The 27,572-nt window shown below is 36.5% G+C and overlaps 1 protein-coding gene across 6 annotated transcripts in view; it reads right to left on the reverse strand.

Moving 5' to 3' along the window:
• Positions 1 to 27,572, reverse strand: part of PACS2 (phosphofurin acidic cluster sorting protein 2) — a 193,099-nt gene that overhangs the window by 43,049 nt on the left and 122,478 nt on the right. For all 6 annotated transcript variants that reach the window (XM_072629677.1, XM_072629676.1, XM_072629679.1 and 3 more), the window contains 3 exons: positions 24,702 to 24,856; positions 18,640 to 18,750; positions 15,976 to 16,084 (listed from right to left, as the gene is read on the reverse strand). In XM_072629677.1, coding sequence (XP_072485778.1) covers positions 15,976 to 16,084; positions 18,640 to 18,750; positions 24,702 to 24,856 — 375 coding nt within the window. The remainder of the gene's footprint in view (positions 1 to 15,975; positions 16,085 to 18,639; positions 18,751 to 24,701; positions 24,857 to 27,572) is intronic.

Genomic DNA, 27,572 nt, shown 5'->3' on the forward strand with positions numbered 1-27,572 from the left:
TTCTTTTCTTCTTTACTACCTTTAGCACTTTTGATTAGTCATATGAAAGTCAAATAGAAATAGATTTCAGGTGGCTCCCCCCCCCGTAGAAAACCTCAAATTAACATTATCTATGTTGTATTGTATTTTTTATTCATATTGTTCAAATTTCCCAATTTTAATTTGGTTCTGGTCATGATGGGGAGTTTTGCTGGCCTGTGCTGGGAGAGCCCTGATTTGATTCCTCTGATATTGATAACAGAATCCTTCTTGATACTATCTTCCCTCTAGTTTTCTGGGACCCTCTCTCTCCAATATTCTTCCTATTTATCTAATCTCTCCTTTTCAGTCTCCTTCACTGCATTCTAATCAAGAGTGTGCCCTTTAACCCTAGATGCCCAACAGGGGTCTGTCCTGGGCCCTATTCTCTTCTCCCACTACATCACTTCCACTTGGTTATTCCATTAGCACTCATGGATTTAATTACAATGACCATTTCTAGCTGATAATTCTCAATTCTACCTACTCTGCTCCAGCCTCTTTGCTGACTTCCAATTCTCAATCCCTAACTGCTTTTCAGAAATTTCAAACTGAATGTCTAGCTTAAATTCTACATGTACAAAACTAGACTTAATAGCTTTTTTCCTAAACTGTTCCCTTCCTATCCTACCACCCTCCCCATTAGTGTGCAGTGCTTCTTAAACTGTGGATTTTGACCCATAGTTTAAGAAGTGCTGAAAGGGACGAGAATGGAAAAAGTTTAAGAAGCCCCTGTGTACAGGGCAGTATCATCCTCCCAGTCCTTCAGTCTTGCAACCCGGGAGTTATCATGGACTCATCAACTCTGCCCCACTCCCACCCCCCAACTCCCATACAGACAGTCTGGTGCCAAGGCTTCTCAATTTCACCTTTGCAACATATCTAAAACATATCCTCCAACCTTCTCTCCTCTGACACTTGCCACTCTGGGGCAGGTCCTTGATCACCTCACACCTAGACTATTTCATAAACCTATCAATGGATCTGCCTACTTAAGAGTCTCTTCTCACTCTCCAATCCACCCTCCATTCAGCAAGTTTTCCTAAATTTCAAGTCTGACCAAGTCATCTCCCTACTCAAAAAACTCCAGTGGCTTCCTATGGTCTCTAAGAACAAATACAAAATGCTCTATTTGGCATTCAAGGCCCTTTACAACCTTTCCCCTCCTACCTTTCCAGTCTTATTATACCTTATTCCCTGACACCGGGCTCCTAGCTGTGCCATGAATAAGACACATCATCTCTCACCTCTAGACACTTTCTTTCTCTTAATGTCCCCCAGGCCTAGAATGCTCTTCCTTCTCATCTTAGCCTACTGACTCCCTTCACTTCCTTTTAGTACCAAGTAAAATCCCAACTTCTATGGGAACCCTTTCCCAATCCCTCTTAATTCTAATGCTTTTCTCACTTAATTACCTCCTATTTATCCTGCACACAACTTGTTTGCATATATTTGTTTGCATTTTGTTTCCCCTCTTAGACTGTAAACTCCTTGAGTGCAGGCAATATTTTACTTTTTTGTTGTATCCCTAGCACTTAGCCTGGCCCATAGTAGGTCTTTGATAAATGTTTACTGACTAAATGAAAATTATTGTTTGTCCCAAGTAATTTGCACACCATAGTACTTCCTTTGTGTTCCATAATGTCTGGTATATAGTAGGCATTCAACGAATACTTTATTGTCAATATGTTAGAATGTTATGTGTGTTATTTTGCTAAATGGATGCATTCCTGAAAAGGAAGGTAGTGTTATATAAAGATCATTGGATTGGAAGACAGATCTAGCTTTTAGTACTGATTTTACTAGATACTACCAATATGATGTCACAATTTCTCAATTCAAATCAACTTAATTCAATCAGATGAATGTTTATAAAATGACTATTTGTGAAAATTACTGTATGAGGAGATAGGGCCTCAGTTTCCTCAAATGATGAATAATAATACCAACTTAACCTATTCTCAAAGGGCTGTCGTGAGGGTGAAATGAGAGAACATACATAAAAATTCTTTGAAAGTTACAAAAGCATGATAGATTTATTATTAAGTTGAAATTTTTGTAAGCTTCTGTGCTGGAAATTTTACTTTCAATGAATACTTCATTGTAATTTATTACTGATCTTTAATTGGCAAGAATTCCTTGTACTTTAGGTTTTAAGATTTCTCTATCATTATCAAGAAATTAATGCTTTTCAAATGATTTAAATGCTGTAGACTACCTTTACAAGGAACACTCTCTTCAAAGAGAAGAGTCCTTTTATAAAGTCCTTTTATAAACTTAATCTGGATTATCATATCAGGTATTCTACAAATGTAGCCTTACTGCAAAGAATACTTGGCAGAAAACATAATTCTCTGAGCTAAGGATGTCAGCTGGAAAGGTACTAAATTTCCTTCAGTTACATGACATCATTTTCTTTTTTCAAAATTAATTTATTTTCCCTACAGGACAAAAGAGAAGACGGAGACAAGGGCAGAGAGGGATGATAGAAGAGACAGCAGATTGGTCATAGGGGCAATTAGAATGCTTGGTGTTTGGGGGGGGAGGGGATAAAAGGGGAGAAAATTTGTAACCCAAAATTTTGTGAAAAGTTAAATAAATAAATTTAATAAAAAAAATAAAAAAATAAAAAAATTAATTTATTTTTAGTTTACAACATTCAGTTCCACAAGCTTTTGAGTTTTACTTTTTCTCCCTCTCCCAAGACAGCATGCAGTCTGATATAGGCTTTACACATACATTCATATTAAACATATTTTCACATTAGACATGCCATAAAGAAGAATTATAACCAATGGAATGAACCAAGAGAAAGAATAAACAAAACAAAACAAAAAAAATAGAGCAAATGTATGCTTTGATCTGCATTCAAACTCTGTAATTCTTTCTGTGGATGTGGATAGTATTTTTCTTCATGAGCCTTTTGGAATTGCATGACATTTTCTTTGGAAGAGACAAAATAGAGGAAAGGAAGTTATGATGTAAAAAGATAAGAACTTTCCTAAATGTACCTTAATGAGCAAATTCAAATCAGAGAGGATTTAAAAGCTCAAAATCTAAAAAGCTGTATTTGTATTACATATCTGTTTGGTAAATACTAATGAACTTGTGGCAAGACCCAAGAGTATTTGTTGTTTTCCTTAGTTTGTTTTCTAAGTTGGAGAACTTGCCCAGACTCTCTTTACCAGCTTGATCCTTATAGAATTTTGTAACGAAGTCCAAAGTCCAAATGTAAGCTTTTAAATATTCTGATGCACTAATACCCAAAGTTAATTTTTATTATAATGTCTCTAATCAGTACCATTCACTGCCTTCACTCCTATTCCACAAACTACAAAGGAAAGATGGAGAAAAATCTCAAAATCACAGATTGGGTCCACTAAAACTTTACATTATTGAATTTCAGCTAGGGATTCACTGTGGCAAAGTGATTCTTTATACCTCCCAAACACCACAGCAGCTTTTCTTAATCTTTTCATTCTTCTGGACTTCTTTCTAACCCTGTTAGCTGATAACTTTGTCTCTTATTTCCCTGAAAAAATTGAGGCCATTTACAGAGAGCTCCCTTTTTTCCCCTCTTCATCTCACGTTACTCAGATGCCTACCCCAACTATCTTCTTCACTCATTTCACTTAAAGAGGTAGACTTTCTCCTTGCCAAGGCAAATCTCTTTCCATGCACAAGGGATCCCATTCCATCCCATCTTCTCTAGAACAGCACTTCTTAAACTGTGGGTTATGATCCCATATAGGGTTGTGTAAACGAATGTTAAAAAAATTTGGCAACAGTAAATGGTTTCTGAACAAGCAAAGACCAAAAATTAATTAAAAATCAAACATGTAATGAATCCAAAGTGTTTCTAGTAGCACTTACCCATGTTGCATTGTGCAACACCACTGCAGCCATGGTTCTGAACATATAACATGCACACTTTCCTTCCATCTCTATTAGCTATGATCCTATATCTTCTCCTCCAAATGTGGATAAATACCTTGAGAAGTTTGTTTATAATAGTTAACCTGTTTTTTTTAAACTTTCTTCCTAACTCTCTATAGTTTGGCTTCTGTGCTCATCATTTAACAGATACTACTCTCTCCAAAATTACCAACAATATCTTAAAATTGTCAAATCTACTGGCCTTTTCTTAATTCTCATCTTTGTTGACCTTTCTATATAACATCTGACACTGTCAATCACTCTCTTGTCCTCCATATCTTTTTATCTAGACTTTTATAACACTTCTCTCTTGATTCTCTTCCTACCATCTGTTTTTAACCACTCCTACACCTCCTTTGCTGGATCTTCACCCCTCTTAACCATGGGGGTTTCCTAAGGTTCTGTCCAGGGTTCTCTTCTCCATACTATTTTCTTGGTGATGCAATCATTTCCCATGTCTATGGGAATTATCATTTCTATGCAGATGCCTCTCAGATCTTCCTAATATAACTCCTGACTTCATCTCACATTTCCACCTGCTTATTAGTTATCTTGAACTAGATGTCCCACAGATATCTTAAAACTCACTACGTCAAAAACTGAACTCATTGCCTTTTCCCCAAACATTCTCCACTTCCTAACAGTTCAATTACTACTGAGGGTATCACTATCTTTGTAGTTACCAACACTTGGAACCCAGGAATCATCTTGATTCTTCTTGCTCTCCCCTCCTTTCATCTCTTTATATCCCATCAGTTGTTAAGTGCTTTCATTTCTACCTTCTTAACATTTCTTACATATGTTCCCTTCTCTCCTCAGACACTTTCAATTCCCTGGTGCAGCCCCTCATCACTTCACATCTGGACTACTGAAACAGCCTTTTGGTTGGTATACTGCCTCAAGTCTCTTCCCATGTCATCCTCCACTCAGCTGCCATACTGATCTTCCTAAAGTGTTTCTTCCTAAATGTCACTTCCCCTATACATTTCAGAGGCTCCCTGTCACCTAACCTCCAGAATCAAATATAACATTCTCTTTGAAGTCAAAAACCCTTTATAACCTAGCCTCATCTACTTTTCAAGTCTTCTTACACCTTATTTCTCTCTCAATATACTCTGTAATCCAATGACACTGGCCTTCTTGCTATTCCTCACATAAGACATTTCTGCTCTTGAATGAGCATTTTCACAGACTGTCCTTGATGACTAAAATTCTCTGCCTCCTGACTCCTTTTAAATTCCAGGTAAAAATCTGACTTTCTATTAAGAAGTTTTTCCCAGTCCTTCTTAATGAGTGCCTGCCTGCTATTCTTAGCTTATATCTATATAATATATCCATGTATCTATAGCTTATATCTCTATAATTGTTTTCATATTGTTTCCCTCATTAGACCATAAGCTCCTTAAAAGCACGGACTCTCTTTTGTCTTTCTTTATATCCCAAGCACTTAGCACAGTGCCTGGCACATAACAGAGTCATTAATAAATACTAGTTGGCTCAAAGACTAAAGTGTTAAAAAGATGATTAAATAATGACATTTTAAAATCATAGGCTCTTGAGATGTTAAATTTAGGAAGTCCTTCATAGCTGTTGAAAGACTGAAACTGGTTATCAAGATAGAATGTCAAATAATACAAGTACTTGAGTAATCATAATTATTGTAGAACTAAGATGTTGTGATATTCATAAAAACACTTCCTACAACAAGATACTCTTCCACTGGATGCAAAAGAATTTCTTGATATACCTACTAATAAATATTAATGATAATACAAATTTGGCTTTATATCTCCCCCCTTTAAAAAAAAGCCATCCCATATAATAAAGAATTTTTTAAAAAGAGACAAAGAGAAATGACTACAAAAATGGAAAGAACAAAAGAAATCAAAAGTGAATGTTGCAAAATGACAAGGAATTAAGGAAAGAGATAATGGAAGACACCCTCACCCTATCTATTTTCAGAGGTGAGATCAAAAGATACTGTATATTACACATATTTTCAGACTTTTTTGATGTACTGATCAGTTATGCAGTTTTTTTCTTTCTTTTTTTTTATCTTAAAAATATTGCTCGTTGACTTCCAGGAGCCAAGATGACAGAGTAAGCAGGAAATCACTTAACTCTCCCATATTCACCTCTGAAAAAAACCATAAAATAGTGCCTCAAAATGAATCTTGGAATAGCAGGGCCAGAACTACAAGATGAAACAATCTTATAGCCCAAGAAACTTGGAAGGTCACCAGGAAAGGTCTGTCTCACTCAGTTAAAAGGTGAGCACAGTACAGGACAGGAAGTTCAGGAAGTAAGCCAGCAGCAACCCCTACCTGAGCAAATCAATGGGAGGTCCTGAGCCCCAGTATAGCAGAGCATGCCAACAGCAGGACACTCCACATGCCTGAGCATAGTCACGGGAAAGGCCAATTCCAAGAAGCAAATAGTGCTTCAGTATAGTCCCAGACAAAACAGGTAGATGCCAAAGCAGAGATATCCCATGGCCTCAACACACACAAGCACTGGGACCCTGGCTCAGCACTAAGCAAGCTACCAGACTCATACAACCTCCAGAAGAACCAAACCTCCTCGGCACAGCATCAGACAGGAGTTTTAAATGGGCCTCAGGGCAACAGCAGCCAGAGCCTACAGCCTCTGGCACAAGAAACTTGGGACAGTGTCCTTCCACCCCAGACGCAGAGCTCAAATTTAAAAGTAAGGAAAAAGGCTGGGAAAAAAAAATGACCAAAAAACAACAGAAAAAGAATCTGACCACAGAAAATTATTATGGTGATGGGGAAGATCAAGCCACAAATTCAGAAGAGGGCAATGATGTCAAAAGACCTATGGGCAAAGTCCCAAAGGAAAATGGTCTCAAGCCCAGAAAGAATTCATGGAAGAGCTCAAAAAGGAGTTTAAAAATCAAATTAGAGAGAAGAAAAATTGGGAAAAGAAACAAGAGTGATGCAAGAGAATTATGAAAAGAGTCAATAGCTTGGAAAAAGAAAACTGCTTAAAAAGCAGAACTGACCAAATGGAAAAGGAGATGCAAAATCCACTGAAGGAAACAACTTCTTAAAAAGTACAGCTGGTCAAATGGAAAAGGAAATACAAAAAGGAACTGAGGAAAATGATTCACTGAAAATTAGAATTAGGCAAGTGGAAGCTAATGGCTCTATAAGACTTCAAGAATCAACCAAGCAAAATGAAAAGAATGAAAATTAGAAGAAAAAGGAAAATAACATAGGAAAAACAATCAGCTTAGACAACAGATCTAGGAAAAGTTAATATAAGAATGACTAGATTACCTGAAAGTCATAATTAAAAGGAGGACCTGGATAGCAAGTTTCATGACATTATCAAAGAAAGCTGCTCTGATATCCTGGAAGCAGAAGGCAAAATAGTCATTGAAAGAATCCACCTCAGGAAAGAGATCTCAAAATGAAAACTCCAAAGAACATTATAGCTAAATTTCACAAATATCGGGCCAAGGAAAAAATAGCACATGCTTAAGTGTCTTGAAAGAAACAGTTTAAATATGAAGGAGCTACAATCAGGATTACATAGAACTTAGCAGATGCAAAATTAAAAGATACAAGGTCATGTGATACGATATTCCAAGAGGCAAAGGAGCTAGAATTACAACCACTAATCATGTACCTGGCAAAACTGAGCATAATACTGCCAGGGGAAAAATGGTCATTCAATGAAATGGAAGGATTTCAAGCTTTCATAAAGAGAAGACTAAAACTGAACAAAAAAAAAAATCTGATCTCCAATATCAAGAAGCATAAAAAATGGAAAAGAAAACATAAAGGATTCAATAGAGCTACACTGTTTACATCCTTACATGTGAAGATAATGCTTGTAATTTTTAAGAACTGTACTACTAATACTGTAGCTAAAAGGAACATGGACAGAGGGTATGGGCATAAGGTGAATTTGAGGTAAAGATATAAAAAATTAAGGGTTGAGAATAAGGAATCCACTGGGTGCAGAAGGACGGGTAAAGTGGAATGGAATAAATTACTTAACATGAAAAGGCAAGAAAGACTTATTACAACGAAGGGGAAGATGAGAGGTGGGTGATAATCATTGCTTGAACCTTATTCTCATAAGAATTGTCTCAAAGAGAGAACAATAGAAACAATCAGTTTTACACAAAAATCTGTATTACCTGACAGAGAATTGGGAGAGGAGGAGATTAAGTAAGGGGGAGGGTGGACTAACAGGAGGGAAGGCAAATGGGAAGCCACAGACAGAAGCAAAACACTGGAGGGAAAGTGTAAAAGGAGAGAGAGGACAAAAATGAGGGAAAATAGGATGGAGGGAAATACACAGTAATCATAACTGTGTATGAGAATGGGATGACCTGTCACATAAAATGGAAGCAAACAACAGAGGGGATCAAAAAACAAAATCCTACTGGAATGTGTTTAAAAGCAGAACACGTGAAGCAGGGAGACACACAGAGTAAAGGTAAGGGGCTGGAGTGGAATCTACTATGCTTCAGCTGAAGTAAAATAATCCTCATCTCAAAGCAAAAGCAAAAATAGACCTAATTAAGAGATAAGGAAAGTACACTTGCTAAGACGTACCATACACAATGATGTAATATCAAAACTTATGTGTACCAAGTGGCATAGCATCCATATACTTAAAGGAGAAGTTAGCTGAGTTACAGGAAGAAATAGATAGCAAAACTATACTAGTGGGGGGACTTCAATTGTTCCCTCTTGGGAACTGATAAATCCAACCAAAAAAGAAAAAAGACAAAAAACTAAGGAGGTGAATAGAACATTAGAAAAGTTAGATATTTGGAGACTTTTGGAGAAAACTGCATGGGAACAGGAAAGAATACAGCTTTTCTCAGCAGCACATGGGACCTAAAAAATGACCATGTATTAGGGCACAAAACCCTCAAAATCAAATGCAGAAAGGCAGAAATAATAAATGCATCCTTTTAGGATCATAACACAATAAAAATTAAATTCAACAAAAGGCAGTGGAAGGATAGATTAAAAACCAATTGGAAAAAGTGGATCATGACCTGATGCTAAGTGAAGTGAGCAGAACCAGGACATCGTGCACAGTAACAGAAACATTGTGTAATGACTAACTTTGATAGATTTAGCTCTTCTCAGCAATGCAAGGAACTAAGATAATTCCAAAAAACTCTTGATGGAAGATGTTATCCACATCCAGAAAAAGAACTCAGTCATGACGTGAAAGACTAACTAGCTCTTCTCAGCAATGCAAGGATCTAAGACAATTCCAAAAAACTCTTGATGGAAGATGTTATCTACATCCAGAAAAAGAACTCAGTCATGATGTGAAAGACTAACTATATTTCCCTTCATCCTATCCCACCTCCCCATTTATTCTGCTCTCTCCTGGCTCCTCAAAAGTGCTAACCTCTAATTATCCCCTCCTCTCATTTGCCATCCCTTCCACCCCCTGCTTATCCTGTCCCCCCTACTTTTCCTGTAGTGTAAGACAGATTTTCATACCAGATTGAGTGTGCATGTTATTCTCTCCTTAAGCCAAATCTAATGAGAGTAAGGTGTACTCCTTTTCTCTCACCTCCCCCTTCTTCCCTTCCACTGAAAAAGCTTTTTCTTGTCTCTTCTGTATGAGAGGTAGTTAACCCCATTCTATTTCTCCCTTTCTCCTTCTCCCAATATATTCTTTTCTCACCCCTTAATTTTATCTTTTTAGATATCACCCCTTCATATTCAATTCACCCTCTGTCCTCTGACTATATGTATATAATCCCTCGAACTGCCCTAATACTGAGAAAAGTCTCAAGAGTTACAAGTATTATCTTCCATGTAGGAATGTAAACAGTTCAACTTTAGTGAGTCCCTTATGATTTCTTTTTCCTGTTTACTTTTCATTCTTCTTTTGATTCTTGTGTTTGAAAGTCAAATTTTCTATTCAGCTCTGGTCTTTTCATCAAGAATGCTTGAAAATCCTCTATTTCACTGAATGATCATTTTTTTCCCCCTGAAGTACTATACTTAGTTTTGCTGGATAGGTGATCTTTGGTTTTAATCCGAACTCCTTTAACCTCTGGAATATCATATTCTAGACCCTCTAATCCCTTAATGTAGAAGCTGCTAGATTTTGTGTTATCCTGATTGTGTTTCCACAATACTTGAATTGTTTCTTTCTGGTTGCTTGATACAGTTTCTCCTTGACCTGCGACCTCTGGAATTTGGCTACATTATTTCCTTTTGGGATCACTTTCAGGAGGCAATCAGTGGATTCTTTCAATATCTATTGTACCTTCTAGTTCTAGAATATCAGGGCAGTTTTTCTTGAAGATTTCTTGAAAGATGATATCTAGGCTCTTTTTTTGATCATGGCTTTTAGGTAGTTCAATAGTTTTTAAATTGTCTCTCCTGGATCTATTTTCCAGGTCAGTTGTTTTTCCAATGAGATATTTCACATTGTCTCCTATTTTTTTATTCCTTTGGTTTTGTTTTAAAATTTCTTGATTTTTCATAAAGCCATTAGCTTGAACCTTACTCTTATAAGAACAGGCTCAAAGAGGGAATAATAGAAACAATCAGTTGTATACAAAAATCTATTTCACCTGAGAGAGAAGTGGGAAAGGAGGAGATTAGGAGTGGACTAACAGAAGGGAAGGCAAATGGGAGGCCACAGACAGAAGCAAAACACTGGTGAGGAGGGAAAGTGTAAAATGCATACTTCATCTGCTCCATTCTAATCTTTAAGTAATTATTTTATTCTGTGAGTTTTTGGACCTCCTTTTCCATCTGGCCAACTCTACTTTTTTAAGGTATTCTCCTCATTGGCTTTTCAGATCTCTTTTGCCATTTGGGTTAGTTTATTTTTTAAGGTGTTATTTTCTTCAGCATTTTTTGGATCCCTTTTAGCAAGCAGTTGACTCATTTTTCATGATTTTCTTGCTTCAGTCTCATTTTTCTTCCCAATTTTTGCTCTACTTCTCTTACTTGATTTTCAAAATTCTTTTTGAGCTCTTCCATGGCCTGAGACCAATTCATATTTTTCTTGGAGGCTTTGGATGTAGGAGCTTTGATTCTCTTATCTTCTTCTGTTAGTATATTTTGGTCTTCCTTGTCACCAATTTAAGATTCTATAATGTGATTCTTTTTCTGATTTTTGCTCATTTCCCCAGAATGATGGATCAGTTGAAGAGTTTAGACACAGAAGACACAGTATTAACTAACCATAGTAACCTAGTATCTGATAAACTCAAAGACTACAGCCTCTGGGATAAGAATTCAATATTTGACAAGAACTCCTGGGAAAACTGGAAAATAGTATGGAAGAAACTAGACACAGACCAACATCAAGATAAGGTCAAAATAGGTGATACCATAGGCAAATTAGAAGAGCAAGGAATTGTTGGTTAGATCTATAGAGAAGAAAAGCTACATTACAAAGTGATATATTACAAAATATAAAATAGGTAATTTTGATTAAATTAAATTAAAAATCTTTTGTACAAACAAAACCAATGCAACTAAGATTAGAAATAGAAAGCTGGGAAACAACCTTTACAGCAAATATCTTTGATACATGCCTCATATAGATAATTGAGTCAAATTTATAAGCATATAGGTCGTTCCCCAACTGATAACTGGTCAAAGATATAAACAGCCAGTTTCAGATGAAGAAATCAAAACTATCAATAGTGATATGAAGAAGTACTCTAAATTACTTTGGAATTAGAAAAATGAAAATTAAAACAACTGAGGTGTCATCTCACACGTATCAGATAGGTTAATATGCCAAAACCCCAAAATGATAAATATTGGGAGAGGGAATGAGAAAACTGGGATACTAATGCAATATTGGTAGAACTGTAAACTGAACAAACCATTCTGAAGAGCAATTTGTAACTATGCCCAAATGGCAATCAAACTGTGTATACCCTTTGATCCAGCAATACCACTATTAGATCTGTATCCCAAGAAACCATAAAAAATAGAAAAGGACCCAGGTGTGCAAACATCTTTATAGCAGCTCTTCATGGTGGCAAAATATTGGAAATTGAGGGGATGCCTGTCAATTGGGGAATGGCTGAACAAGTTAGGGTATGGGTGTAATGGAATACTATTGTGTAATAAGAAATAATGAGCAAACTGACTTCAGAAAAAGCTGGAAACACTTGTATGAATGGATACAAGAGAAATGAATAGAACCAGGGAAACACAGTACATGATAACAGCAACACTGTGTGATGATCAACTATGAATGATTTAGCTCTTTTCAGCAACACAATGACCCAAGACAATTCCAAAGGACTCATGATAGAAAATGCTATCCACATCTAGATAAAGAACAGATGGATTCTGAATGTAGATTGAAGCACACATTTTTCACTTTTTTTGTGGCTTTTTCCTTTTGGTCTGTTTCTTCTTTCACAACTGTGACTAATATGGAAATACATAACTGCACATATATAACCTATACCAAATTGTTTACCATTTTAGGAAGAGCGTAGGGAAGGGAGGGAGAGAGAAAAATTTGGAACTCAAAATCTTGTAAAAATGAATGCTAAAAAATGTCTTTACATGTAATTGGGAAAAAATAAAATAGTACTGAATATAATTTGTTAAACAGGATGGCTCTCAGTGAGGGAGATGGTCAGGGATACTAGGAAAAATTATGGCAATACAAAAAAAGATATTAACTTATTTTTTTAAAAAAGGAAATACACTGGCTGAGAAGAATTTGACTTGGTAGGGAGGAAGAAGAGAAATAACCTCTTTTTCATTTGTCTAAAAGGTCAGAAAATGAGACTTTCCACTGATGACAGTAAAAGTATTCTTGGAATAGCAGTGGTTAATGGTAGCATCTTTATCATGAACTGAGACATACACTGAAGACAAAATAGAAGCTCTGATTAAAAGCACCTTCAACACTCTATAAGGAATCCAGCAGAAAGCTACACTACATAGAGGGAACTTTTAACTCTGACTGTCCAGTAGTATCAACTGAGAAAAAATATTCTCCAATCCGGCAAATTTACTCCAAGAAACATGAGAAGAGCAGTAGAAAACTACCTTCTAGAGACCCAACTTGCTACTATGAGCAGAGTTGGAGGAATGAGATTCAGACCCTCTATCACACCAATGAAGCCACTATCACTAGCAAGGTCTTTATAGAACACATTGTTCTTTCTTGTGGACTTTGTACCATTGACTCTAATTAATGTACCCATTTTATTGAAAAGAAGATCTGACATTGAGCCCATTAGCATCACATTCACTGGATTTTCCATCTTCCATACTGTTCTCAGGCATCTGATATTACAGAAAGTTGAAGTGGACGTTGGCTTTTGTCATCACACTCCAAAGTGGTGTGCGTGTCCTGTCTCCTGAAAGCTGTGTCCTTGATAAATCAGCACTACTCCAAAAAGGGGGAGTGTTCTCCACTCCAGCCATTCACTGCATCTAGGGGAGCACTTACTTGATTAAGATGGAATACTTCTGGAATACAGTCCTAGCTCACCATCAACAACATTCTCTGTGTATGGTTGCCTAGTACTTAAAGTTTTTGTCCTCTCAGAAGATTCTGTACAAATCAGGGAAATGGTTCACATACCCCTTTGACTCGCAGGAATTCTTTCATCCAAGGATGATTTGGACAGCTCCTTCCTAGAAAGGTTTTGGGGACCAAGTGGTAGAACTACTGGGAAGGGTTTTCCTTTTTAATGATATGTGGGAGGTGAAATTACCTTTTACAGTCATAATGAAAGGGAGCTCACTTAGACAAAGGGGAAGAGGGTCCTTGGGCTAATCTGGTTGGTTTTAGTCCAGTGGCAGTTTTCATCCAATCTCATAGAACATTTCTGTGATATCTGTCTAGGAAGTGATGGGAAAAGAGACATAATTCAGGATAATATATAAGCCTTTGTCAATCCATTTAAGGAAGAGAAAAAGAACAAGATTTTACCTTACAATTCAACCCTGTAAATACAGTACAGCTATCTAAGAAAAACTCTTCTTTTTTCTTTTATTATGATTTCCAGTTAGAGTAAAAGAATTCCAAAGAACTTAGTCCTTGATATGATATCAGGAAAACAAGTGCTCTGATATGGTTAACAGATTTTCCCAATCATGAAAATGGTACTCAAACATCTTATCTGAAATATATATGTATGTATGTATGTAGGTAGGTATGTATGTATCTGTGTTTAATATACTAGTTTCTCCAAAAAAATTATCTGAATTCAACTATAAGGAGCTTGTTTTATCAACAGAAATTCAGAAACAAAGGAGTAAAGCATTTTTACCTTTCCATATCTGTGTAGCTCCTAATTTCCTTCTGAAATATATGTACAATGGTGTGCAAATGGCTCAGGACAAATAATTACTCTGATATGGTTTCATCAGAAAGTGAGCTCGCTGAGAGCAGGGAATCTTCTTTTGTCTTATGTTGTACTCTTAAAGATCTAAGATCTAAATAGCACGGTGCCTGAAACATAGGAGGCTAATAAAACGTTTATTAACTGATGTTATTTTGTGACAGAAATGGTCATACCTCTTTTGTCATAAGGCTAACTCAGAACATCCGATTTTGACTACATAAAACTGAATTGAGTTGATATTTCCACCTTTGTTCAGTTCTGTCGACTGACAGGTAGATTTCAGACTGCACAAATCTATAGAATTTGTTCCCTTTTGTTATGTTTTTAATTCTGTTTTTATGAAAGAGTTTCACTTAAAGGAAATGATCTTGATTCTTTTTCTTTCTTTTTAAAAAATTCTACAACAATATAGAAAACTCCAGATACCGTATCCAGAACAATGTAAATGTAAGAGTTCTAGTTCTTAAATAGTATATTTCAACAACTGCTAGAGATTCTCAGTTACCGGTATGGGAATGGTCAAGCATTTCAGGGATCAGTAAAGCTCACAATGAAACAGGATGTCACACCAAAATGCAAAAGAAAATGCAGGCAAAAATGAAAGACAGACAACACCGAAAATTATTCTTATGAAACAGCCTCAGAAACAAAGTGAAGACCTTCAGAGGAACTGGCATCTAGAGGGGTTGTTATTGATCCTCTGTAGTGCAACATAGGGCTCCTTGAAGTTGGAAGAATATAAAGATTAGTAAAAAAAAATTTTTTTAAATATCGCTAATTGTTGCTATTAAGAAAAAATACTTGTCACAAGCAAAATAATATAAAGACTGTGGCATTAAAGATGGAAAAAGGTAATTTTTATTGATGAGATTCATCTAGAAGAAGACCAGGTGTGCCTATAAGATCTGTGTCTTCATCAGACAGTACAACATTTACCTCAAAAATCTTTTGGGAATTTCTTCCAATAGGTCTGGAAGTATTGTTCTCACTGAGAAAATTAAAAACTTGGGTAATTATTCTGATATATTGAGAAGCGCAATAGTTCCAGAATTACAGAAATTCCCAAATGGAGATGGAATATTGGAACAAAACCTTGGACTACATCACATGTCATGAAAGGTTAACAACAGAAGAGGAGATAAATACACTTTAATGACTTGAGAACTCATATGATTTAAACTCAATTGAAAACTGAGAAGCTATATAATCAAGGCTAGATTGGAAAAATGAATTGTTTGCTAAAATTACACTTATTATTCTATGAATATAAGTATGGTTTCATGATCAAAAGTTAAAGAATGTCTCAAAATTTTGTAAATTTAATGTCACATGTAAAACAAATCATTTGAGGAAATGGGGGACATGACATAATAAAACATTTTGAAGATGTAACAATTGCAAGGTTTCCTGTATGAGTGAATACATTTTAATTATTATGCTTTGTCCCAAGTAATTTACACCCAACTCTAATGTATTTGTGTGTCAGGATGGTAGGCTTGGGGCACATTTCCTTGAAAGTGTTCTACAAAGGAAATACTCAGCCCAAAGAAAGTTTACTATTTTGGATCAGTCAGTTTTTGTATTTTATTTACATATGTTTCACTGCATTTTTTTTTTTTTACCACACTGCCATTTCTAGAATAAGGATTAATAACAGATTTTACCTCTTTTGCTTATACGTCAACATAGCTTCTGCAATTGGTAATTGATGGGAACAGTTAGCCCCTGCAATGTACTGTGTTATTCTGGATACAATATCTGGGGTTTCCTGAACTGCAAGAGAATGAAAAGGACATACAATCAGGATTACTCCTGAGTAAGGTTGCACAAAATTTACATGCTATTAATTTTCAATTCAGTAAACATTTATTAAGCAATTACTATGCGCTAGCTACTGTGTTAAATGCTTGGGATACAAGAAGAGGCAAAAGATACTCCCTGCCCTCAAGGAGCTATTCAGGGTGACTAAATACACACAGATAATCACACTCATACTCATACACACAAACACACACACAGAGCAAGCTATATACAGGAGAAAATGGAAATAATTAATAGAGGGAAGGCAACGGAATTAATAAGTGTTGAGAAAAGCTTTCTGTAGGAGGTAGGATTTTGGTTGGTAATTAAAAGCAAGCCAGAGAGATCATTAGTTAAACTGGAGTAGTTAGAACATTCTAAACATGAGGGACAACCAGAGGAAAATGCCCAGAGTTGAGAAATGGAGTATCTTGTTTGTGGAATATCAAGTAGGCCAGTGGATGACTATATCTAAGAGTATGATTATCAGTATTAGTGTGAAAATAAGATTACCAGTGGAAATTTTGAATAGCAGCTGTTTGAGGGCAAAGATTAGAGATATTTTCACAAGTGTAACTTCAATATGAGTCTATAGCTTTCCTTTACATGCAAATCAAATTAGTGCTTACTTTTCAACTAACCAATAAACAAGCATTTTTCTGGTCTTCTCTATGCCCCAGGAACTTCCTTCAGGAATATCATTTCAGCTCTTGAACTCTCTCCTTCTGATTGGAGGGTGCAGAAGTCCTTTCAGGACCTCCCTCCTCTGAAGGAGGACATTGAGGCCAGTTTTGTCTTCATTTGTTAGCCAGCTGCACTACTCCTCTGGACTTCTCCCTGATGCACCTCTGACAGGAACTATCCTTTCTTAACCCCTAATATTCCAACCCTCCCCTGAGGGCTTGCTTTTCTTTCCATCCGTAGCACTTAGGACAGTGCCTGGCATATAACACTTGCATAACAAATGTTTATTATTTTGCCTATTATGTCTTTGATATTGTATTAGGTGCTAGGAATACAAGACAAAAAAATCAAATAATTCCAGTTCTCAGTCTCCTGGGGGAGAGAACACCTATATATATAAATATATACTGAATAAACACAAAATAAATACAAGGCAGTTAGGGAGAAAGGTCACTAGTAGTAGAGGGGAGGCTAAGAAACATTTAATTTAGAAAAAAGTGGTGCTTGAGCAGAGTAATGAAGGAAGAGAATGATTCCATATGATGAGGCAAGAAGAAAATGCATTTCTTGCATGAAGGATAACTGGTTGAAAGGTAGAGAGATGGAAAATGAAATGCTATGTGTAAAGGGCAGAAAGAGGTCAGCTAGGCTAGACTGTGGAGTGCAGGCAGGGGAGTAATGTGATATATGACTGGAAGTGTAGGGGACAGGCTGCGAAGAAACTTTAAAAGCCAAAAAGGAATTTATATTTGATCCTAGAAGCATTAAATTGGAATAAAATGAGTAAGTGAATGACATCATCATATCTGCACTTAAGGAAAATCATATCTGCGTTTAGGAATAATTTAGGTAGAAACAGACTTGAGGCAAGAATGTCAATTAAGAAGCTATTATAATGACCTAGTTGAGATGTGAAAATGGCTTAAACTGAGATAATGGTTGACTAAGTGGAGAGAAGGGAAAGAGCAAAATAGGGCAACTAGTTAGATATTCAGGGTGAGGGAGAGTGACAAATCAAGGGTAACATTGAGGTTATAAACACAGAAGACTGAAATAATTAATGGTGATGCCTTAGAAAGAAATAGAGAAGTGTGCTAGAAGGGTATATTTGGGGGAAAGATGAGTTTTATTCAGTATATGCTAAATTTGAGATAGCTACAGGATATCCTATTTGAAATGTCCAGTTGGTGATATGTGACTAGACTCATGAGAAAGAATAGAGCTAGAAATATAGATCTAGGAGTCATATGCAGAGAAATGATAACAAGACCCCTGAGAGCTAATGAGATCACCAACAGAAAGGTGTAGAGAGAGGGAAAAAAGGCCATAAAGGAGACAGAGAAGGACCAATTAGGTAAGTAGGAAGAAAAACAGGAGAGTATAAGTGTCATGAATATCTAGAAAGAAAAAAAACAGTATAAAGAAGGAGAAAGGGTTCAACAGGGCCAAATGAAGCAAAGAGATCATGAAAGATCATGACAGAGGAAACACCCTAAGATTTGGCAATTGAGGTTACTTTGGAGAAAGAAGTTTCAGTGACTATAGTTTTAAAGCATTACTTTATTAAAGCTTTAAAGCATAAGGGGATTTGGAGGAGATGTTATCAAAGGTAGGATTTTGTGATACTATTCTAATGGTCAACAAGAATTTGTGAGAAAAGATGTGATGCTGAAGAGAAACACAGAAAAATAAGATGAAAGTCTAGAGGAAGAGTCTAGTACTTTATGTATGCAAGGGTTTATAAAAGCAATGTCTTTAATATTTCCTATTGCTTTGCATTTTTACCTATATATAACATTCCTATCATCTGCTGCATTAGTGCTTAATAAGGAAAAACTTCTTACCAGCAGTATGTGTTTCAAGTTTAGAGAACAAATCTCTCCAGGCCAAATCCTGGAAGAAGTTGTTATACCGATGATCAACAGAACCAAGATATTTAGCCACTGGATGAGAACCTAGAGCAAAAAAAATGAACTAAGAGTCACTTAACGAATATGAAATACAATAGCAAAACAAAATACAACAACAAAATATAACAGCATTTGTAAAGAAAGAGAGATTAAATGGCTATTTTCCTAGCACACCTAACACTGTGACTATTCAGGTTAGTTTGTTATTCTCACGGTCAATTTGTTCATCTCCAATTAGTCTTCTGGAAGACGCTCTTTCCTATACAATTTATAATTCTCAGAGCTCATTAAAAAAATGATAGGCACCAAAATATTACTTCTTTCAGTAGGTCGATGCACTTTATATTTGTTTTTGGAGTTATAAGAGAAAATGTGAGATAAGTCAGATTTTACAAGTGCCATTTGAAAATTAAACAAGTTAAGTGTTTATCACGACAATATTTCTACTCAAATCACAAATAAAGGTGTTAATACCATTCTTAGCACAAATATAGCAGAGTGATTCTAGGAAAAAAGTGAAAATCAAAGCTGTTAACCTACACTTATCAACAAACATTTATTAGTTTACCAGGCTCTCTATTTGTGCTTTACTATGTGACAGGCTGTGTTAATTACTAGGAATACAAAGAAATAGTAAAAACAGTCTCTATCTTCAAGGAACTACATTTAATGTGGGAGATACTACGTACATAATAGGTACATGAAAGCATGTAACATATGAGGGTACATGACATTATATACATAAATAAGTACATATAAGTATATAATACATGAGGGTATATTAAAGGTGACTTAGAGGGGAAGGAATTAGAAGTCAGAGGAACTGGGATAGGTCTCTTACAGAACATGGCACTTAAGTTGAGTATTAAAGCAAACCAGGTATTCTAGGATACAGGTGTCAAACTGTGCCAACTATTATAATCTGTAAAACTTGAGTGCCACTGGAACCAAATGTTTAACAAACGAACTAAAAATACAACATAACATAGATGACATTAATCTGTTGTTTCTAAGTCAAAATACGGGCTGCAGGGATCTGTTTCTATTTGAGTTTGATACCACTATTTATTCCAAGAGATCAGCGGAGGGAGAGCATTTCAGGCAGGAGGGACAGTTAGTACAAATGCATGGACATAGGAGATGGAACATCATGTTCTAGGAATAGTAAGTATATCAGTACGGTTGAATATGAAGTAGAGTGTATAGAGGGGAGTAATGTGTAAGAATATTAAAAGGATGGGAAGGGGCTGGATTGCAAAGAATAGAAGTATAATTATTAAGGGAACAAGTTTGTTTTTTTATTTGATCCTAGAGATAACAGCAAGTTACTGGAATTTAATAGAGTATGGAGGTGACATGATCAGCCCTATGCTTTTGGAAAATCACTGTCAGCTGTGTGGAGGGTAGACTGGAATGCTGAGAGACTTTAGGCAGGGAGTTAAGAGAAGAAGGTGGTCAACAGTGGCAAATGCTGCAAAGATGTCAAGGAAAAATAGGAAAAGGTCTGTCAATAAAATGATCATTAAAAACTTTGAAGAAAGTAATTTCATTTGAATAATGAGAAGAAGACAGTTTTCACAGGATTTAGAAGAGAGTAGAAGCACTGGATGTAGATGCCTTATTCAAGTTTAGTTGAGAAGGGGAGGACAGGTATAGGATTATGACTGGTGGAGATGGCAGGATCTAGTGAGGCTTTTTTTCCCTTTTCTTTTTAAAGAATGAAGTAACTTGGGTATGATTAACGGCAACAGGGAAGGGGCTAGCATATATGTACAGATTGAAGATTAGAAAAAGAGAGGGGAACATAATGGAGGTGATTAGTTAGAGAAGATGAGATCAAGAGCATATATTGTCCTTCATTCTGAGGAAGACTAATGATATTTTGCAATGATGGCTTGACTTATGTGTGAAGTGGATTAAAGTGAGGCAGAAATGCACAAAGTCATCAGTCTCACTCTTTCTTTTGGAGTCACTGAAGCCTAGTGGCAAGACAAAAGTCAGAACAATCAGCCATGGCCCAGGATGTGATAGATGACTTTGGCATCTTTGATGTTTGATCAAACTCTAAGCTCTACATTGCTTTCTTAGTTGTTGGAACAAATTGTTCTCATCTGCCCATTCTGCTTGGGGAAGTGCTTACATGCTTGTGGTAGACATTCCCCTAACTCATGAACAGGTCTGAGGTCCATCAATTACCCAAAATCTGGTTTAGAGTATCTACTGAGACCATTTTACTGGAGTATGGTTGCTGCACATGCGAATAGCTTTTTAGAGTTAAGAGTTGGGTGAAAAGTACACATGAAAGGTGGATGAGCAACCCAGAAAATGGTTTGGCAAGCCCTCACACCAGAGACGCCAGTCCTCCCTGGATACCCTACATGCTCCTATGGCAAGGAGAAAAGTCACTTCTTAATGGAAGAAGAGACAGGAATTAAATTCAAGAGATGTGAGATGAGGAGGAGAGGAAAAGCAGCTTTGTGGTAATAAAGTCAATTTTGAGGGTAAAATATGAGGCCAGGACCTCTGCAAAGAGATTTGGGAGGAGGGGTAAAGAAAGGCTCAAGAAGACAAAAGAATATTTGGAATAGGAGCTACAGCAAATGAATCAGGGATATGATAAGGGGAGAGTAGCAGGATATATGGATATGCATAAGGACTCAGTTGAAATTAGAGAGAGTACATCTATCTGGAGATACAGTCAGCTAACTTTCATGATTTCCTTCAGTTCTATTCAGGAATATACGATAAGTAATGGAATTTGGCAAGGTATAACTAGTGATGGATAAGGGGACAAGAGATTTGGGAGTTGAAGAAAGTATAGAAGTGAGCTGGTTCACAGACGAGTCAAGAATGGGAAGGGAGGAGGTATCCTGAGCAATGATAATGGCCTGGGAAACTACTGAGGGATGGAAAGATTGAAAATGATGGTAAGAATAAAGAGTAGGTTTAGGAAGAGCAAGTCCTAGGGACAAATGGAAAGATAAAATATGACTGAATAAAGGAATTTTGGAATTCTTGAACATGGAAGAGGAACACTTGATGGCATGGCTCTTTTTTGTGACTCTGACTCAGTTTTTAGAAACATTAGACTTATCTTATAAATTATACCTTTCTTTATCAAAGAAACTTGTTGCAAACATTTTTCCCCACTCACCTGCATCTCTTCTAATTTTCTCTGTATTAGTTTTGTTTACACAAAATCTTTTTATTTGTATGTGATTGAAGCTGTCTATTTTATCTCCTGTGATCTTCCTATCTCTTTTTGGTTATAAACTCTTCTTCTATCCATAGAAATGACAAGTCATTTCTTCCTAGTTGCACTAATTTGTCTATGATGTCATTCTTTATGTCTAAATCATGCATCCATTTGGAGTTTGTATATGGTGTAAGAAGAGTTTTCAAGAAGTGGGAGAAGACAGTCAGATAAAACCCTTCTAAGTGTTTGAAGATAAGTGCTAAATGTTGGAAGATATGAATGTCATGACTGAGAAAAAGCAAGGAGGTCAGTGACTGTACTGCAGTTTGTGGAGGGGAATGACATTTAAGAAGACTGGAAAGGTAAGAAGATGCCAGATTATGGTTTGGCTTTAAAAGCCAAACGTATGATTTTATATTGATCCTGGAGGTAACAGTTAGCCACTGGAGTTTAGTGAACAATATGATGTGGTTGGACCAGCAAACTGTAAGATCAATTTGCGAACTGACTGGAGAATGATTTAGAGTGGAGATTGGCCAGTTTTTCTAATAGTTTAGACATGAAGGGATGAAGGCTTGTATCAGGGTGGCTGCAATGTCAGGAGAGAAAAGGAGAATATATGAACAATGTTAAGAAGGGAGAAACAAGAGGACTTGACAAGTGACTGGATAGGATGAATGAGAGAAAGCAAGGAGTCTAAGATAATAACCAGGTTGTAAGCCTGAGAGACAGTTAACTGTGAACTTAGGAAGAGGAGAAGGTTTTAGGGGAAAGAAAATTAGTTCAGCTTTTGATATTTTGAGTTTTAAATGTGTATGGGATATGGTTTGAGATGTCCAATAGGCAACTGTGAGATTGGAGATCAGGAGAGAAGTTAGATCTGTATAAAAAGATCTGAGAGTTATTTGCATAGAGATAACCGAATCCATGGGGCTGATGTAACTACCAAGTGAAATAGTATGGGTGGGAGAGAAGAGAAGAAACCCTCATGGTTAGATGGTATGATATGTTTGAAGATCTAGCAAAGGAGAAAGGAGTTGGACAGGAGAAGAATTAGGAAAAAAAATACTGTCATGAAAATGAAGAGAGAGAAGAGAATGGCATCTAGGAGAAAAAAGTGATTTGACAGTGTCAAGGGATGTAGAGGTCAAGAAGAATGAGAATTGAAAAAAGGTCATTAGATTTAGCAATTAAGAGATCATTGGTAACTTTGGAAAGAAAAGTTTCATTTTAATGAGATAAGAAGTCAGACTGTAAAGAGTTAAGAAAAGAAAGAAAAGGAAGTGAAAGCACTCTTGTAGATGGCTTTCTTAAGGAGTTTACCCACAAACAGGGAGAGATATAGAATACAGCAAGTGAGAATATTGTAAGGGAAGGATCAAGTGAGAATTTTTTTTTTTGGATGGGGGAAATATGGGCATGTTTGTAGCCAAGAGAACAGCCAGTAGACAGGCAGTGGTTGAAGATTAGTGAAATAGTAGGGATGAAAGAAGTGGCAGTCTGTTGAAGGAGACATAATGGAATGCAATCACTTGTGCATGGAGAGGGCAAGGAGGAGGGCCACTTCTTCATGTGAAACAGAAGTGAAGGAGAACACAGTGGCAGAAGGCATCTGAGTGACGAGAGATGAGGAACACAGAAGAGAGAGAGTTCTCTATGATTTATTAACACTGGGAGAGGTCAGATAAGAGGATATGGGAGAATGCTAATTATTGGAGGAGTCCAGTAGAGTATCAATGAGGTCCACTGATAAAAGCTGGTGATTAGAAAGTTCAAGGCTGACTCTCGTGAGTTTGGCACAGCCTGCAATTGCTCACTTGGCATGTGCCAGCTCACTTCCTGGTGTCCTAGGAAACTGAGGTAGACATGCAGGAGGTGGTGTATTGCCAGCTAAGAAGCAGGAAATGCTTTGCAGAAGGGTTGACTTGTAGTAGCAAGACTTGTATGGCATTCACATATGGCAGATCTTCTTCATGGAAACATAAGCAGAAGCTTACTAAAGAGAGACTATTGTGTGTCTTGGAGCTGCCTAGTGGCAGTTTTGATCACTGACTAGTTGTGATTATATGTAACTTCTAGTAGCTTAAAAATTTCCTAGTGGAACATTTCTGGAACTTGATCCTATCAGAAGATTACTTATATTTTTAAAAAAGTATTTAGAAACTAATAGAATTAACATTGTATTTTACTTCACATTTGGAGAATTTAGGCATTATTAACACTCTGCATTTCAGGACTGGAAGTAGAAAATAAAGAGAATATTACTTTAATAAAATCTTACCTATAAGGGTAAGCATATTCTATTTTGTTGTTTTTTCAGTCATGTCTGATTCCTCATGACCCCATTTGAGGTTTTCTTTACACAGATATTGGAGTGGTTTGCCATTTCCTTCCCCAGCTCATTTTATAGATAAGAAAACTGAGGCAAAATGGGTTAAGTGACTTGCCCAGCATCACACAGCTACTCTGAGGTCAGAATTTAATTCCAGGCATGATGCTCTATCTGCTCTGCCACCTAGCTTTCCCACAAAAATAAGAACATTCTTGAAAATCCACCCACACTCCTCCTCTCGTATATACAAACACACAATCCTTAGACAAAACCAGTCTAACTTTTTTACTCAAATCCAATAAACTGATTTATTAAAGCACAATTATAAACTGTTAGGCATTAGAGGATATGCACAGACAAATAAGACATGGCCCCTGCCCTCAAGGAGGTTATAGTCTAAGAAGGAAAAAACATATGCAAATAATTATAATACAACATGCTAAGAGCTACATGAGATTTCTTACTTACCTAATGGGATGATCAGGAACCTCATATAACCTAGCCAGTCAGGTGTTTTATGAGACAATTGTTCCACAAAAAGCCTCAATACAGCACTGAGATAGTTCTGAGCTCCAGCAACAGCAATCTTCACTGGATTTGGAGGCTGAGAATTGCAGTTACAACTGAAATCAAGCAACAAACTTAATTAAGTGCGTACTATGTTTCACATACTGTGTTGAAAAGAATAAGTACTTTTTAGGAGTTTTGCCAAATATGCTTGTTATTTTTAAACATAATTAATTTTAAATTATTTAATGAAAATTCACCTCTTTCCTTTCTACCTCCCTTCCCACCTAGAAAAAGAAAGAAAACAAAACCCTTGCAACAAAAATGCAGTCAAACAAAACAAATTCCCGTCATTGGTCACGCAAAAAACAAAACAAAACATTTGTCTCAATCAACAATGAGTCTACCACCTCTCTTTGTGAGGAGGTGAGTAGCACATTAATCATGAGTCCTCTAGCATCATGTTGGTCACTGCACTGATCAGAGTTTCTAAGTCTTTGAAATTTGTTTTCTTTGCATTTCTATTGTTAGTGCCTAAATTGTACTTCTGGGTCCACACACTTCACTTAGAATCATTAAATAATACAAATCTTACTAGGTTTCTCTAAAACTACACCCTTCCGTTTCTATTTCTTTTGCACAAAAAGAACTGCAAATTTTCCCTGCTTTTACTTACTTCTCTTTTAATTTTGGCAGCATTGATTTTGTTTGAACAAAAACTTTTTAACTGTATGTAACCAAAACTGTCCATTTTAGCTGCTCTGATATTCTCTATGTTTCGGGTTGTGAACTCTTATGATTATGCAGTATGATTATACAGTTCTGAAAGGATAAATCCATAATTTCCAAATATTAGAAAGTAAACAGTTTCTCCTTGTTTTGTCCATTATGGATTACTCATTCATATTTAGCTTCTACTCAACTGGTCTTTACTCTAGGGATGATTAGAAGTCCTTGATTTCATTAGAAGTCTATTTCCCAACATGTAGGATTACATACTCAGTTTTTCTGAGTAAGTTATTCTTGATTATACGTTTTTATCTTTTGCATTCTGGCATACTGTATTCCAAGGTCTTCTCTCTTTTGCCATTTCCTCTAAGGTAGTGACTGCTAAATCACAAGTGATCCTGATTATGGTTTTTTAATACTTTTAAGTTTTTCAAGCTCTGGATTTGGGCTATAATGTTCCTGGAAGTTTTTATTTTGGGATTTCTTATTGGCAATAAATGGTGGATTCTTTCTAGTTCTATTTTGCCCTCTGGTTTAAAAGATCAGGGCAGTTTATGTTTATGATTTCTTGAAATGTAATGTAATGTAGTATTTAGGCTCTATTATTTTATCAAAGCTTTTAGTTATTCTAATGATTCTTAGATTACCTTTCCTTGATCTATTTGCCAGGTTACTTGCTTTTGACATAAGATAGATATATCACACTCCATAGAAATTTTTCAGTCTTTGGACTTTGTTTTAACATTTCTTGCTGTTTTAGTGCAGAGCCAAGACTGTGGATTAGGGGTAGCCACCTAGCTAAACTCTCCCAAGGTTCCCCTCCAAACAAATTTAAAATGATACCTTAAATCAAGTTTTGGAGTGGCAGAGCCAAGAAAATGTTTTCCAGCCTGAGAAAACTTAAGAGGTCAGTAAGAAAATTTGTGAAGGCCTGTCTGGAGCCCACATATGAGGCAGTGGCAACAGCGGCTTGCAGCAGCAGCAACAGCTTCAGCAACTCTTAGCCCAGGGAAGGTAAGGAGGGGTCATACAACTGGTCAGCAGAAGGTTACAGGGGACCTTTAGTTGGCACTTAGTTCAGTTAGACTTGACTGGCAACTCAATTACCCATGTATAGTTCTGGGTTGTAGGTACAGCCTGGAGAGAAGCACTGGTGGTTTATCACAAGGGAGCAGGGGCCTGATCAGAGCTCCAAAGTAAAGAAGAGCACTAGCACTTATGGCTGCAGGGGACCAGAAACCCTTGCTGGGTAAAGATCAGAGCAAAGAGCAGGAGAGCAGTGGACCATTTCTCTCCCAAGACCACACTACTTTGGAATCACTAAAAATTTGCAGATCCCCAGAACTAGTTCTGAAAACAATAGCATGAAAAAGCCTGAAGCTTGGGAGAGTGCCTTCTCATCCCTAGTTGAGCAGAGATCAACTTTAACATAAAATTAAAAGTAAAAAAAAAAATAGGTTGGAAAATGATCAAACAACAGAAAAAAGAATTTGATCATAAAACACTACTATGGTGGCAGGGCAGCCCAAGACAAAAATTTAGAAGAGAGCAATATGAAAAAAGCTACCAAGAAAGCCTCAAAGAAAAATGCTAATTGGACCAAACTCCACCAGAATTAATAGAAGAGTTAAAGAAAAAGAGTGGTACAATAAAAAATTAGGAAAAGAAATGAGAAGGATGCAAGAAAATTATGAAAAATAATTAGCAGCTTGGAAAAAGAGGCACAAAAATTCTAAAGAAAATAATACCTTAAAAAGCAGAATAGGTCAAATGGAAAAGGAAGTACAAAAATTGACTGAAGAATTCCTTAAAAAGCAGAACCGGCCAAATGAAAAAAGTACAAAATCTAACTGAAGAAAATAATTCTTTAAAATTTAGATTTGGATAAGTGGGCAATCCAGAGGAAAAAACCAGAAACTGAAAGAATCCAGTGATCACCTCCTGATAAAGATCCTAAAATGAAAACTCTCGGGATTATTACAGCCAAATTTCAGAGCTCCCAGGTCAATACTGAAAAGAGCCAGAAAGAAATAAGACAAATATTGTGAAGCCACAGTCAGGATCACCAAAGATTTAGCAGCTTCCATGATAAAAGTGCAAGGG

The sequence above is a fragment of the Notamacropus eugenii genome, chromosome 1, assembly GCF_028372415.1.
Source record: "Notamacropus eugenii isolate mMacEug1 chromosome 1, mMacEug1.pri_v2, whole genome shotgun sequence".
Classification (NCBI taxonomy): Eukaryota; Metazoa; Chordata; class Mammalia; order Diprotodontia; family Macropodidae; genus Notamacropus; species Notamacropus eugenii.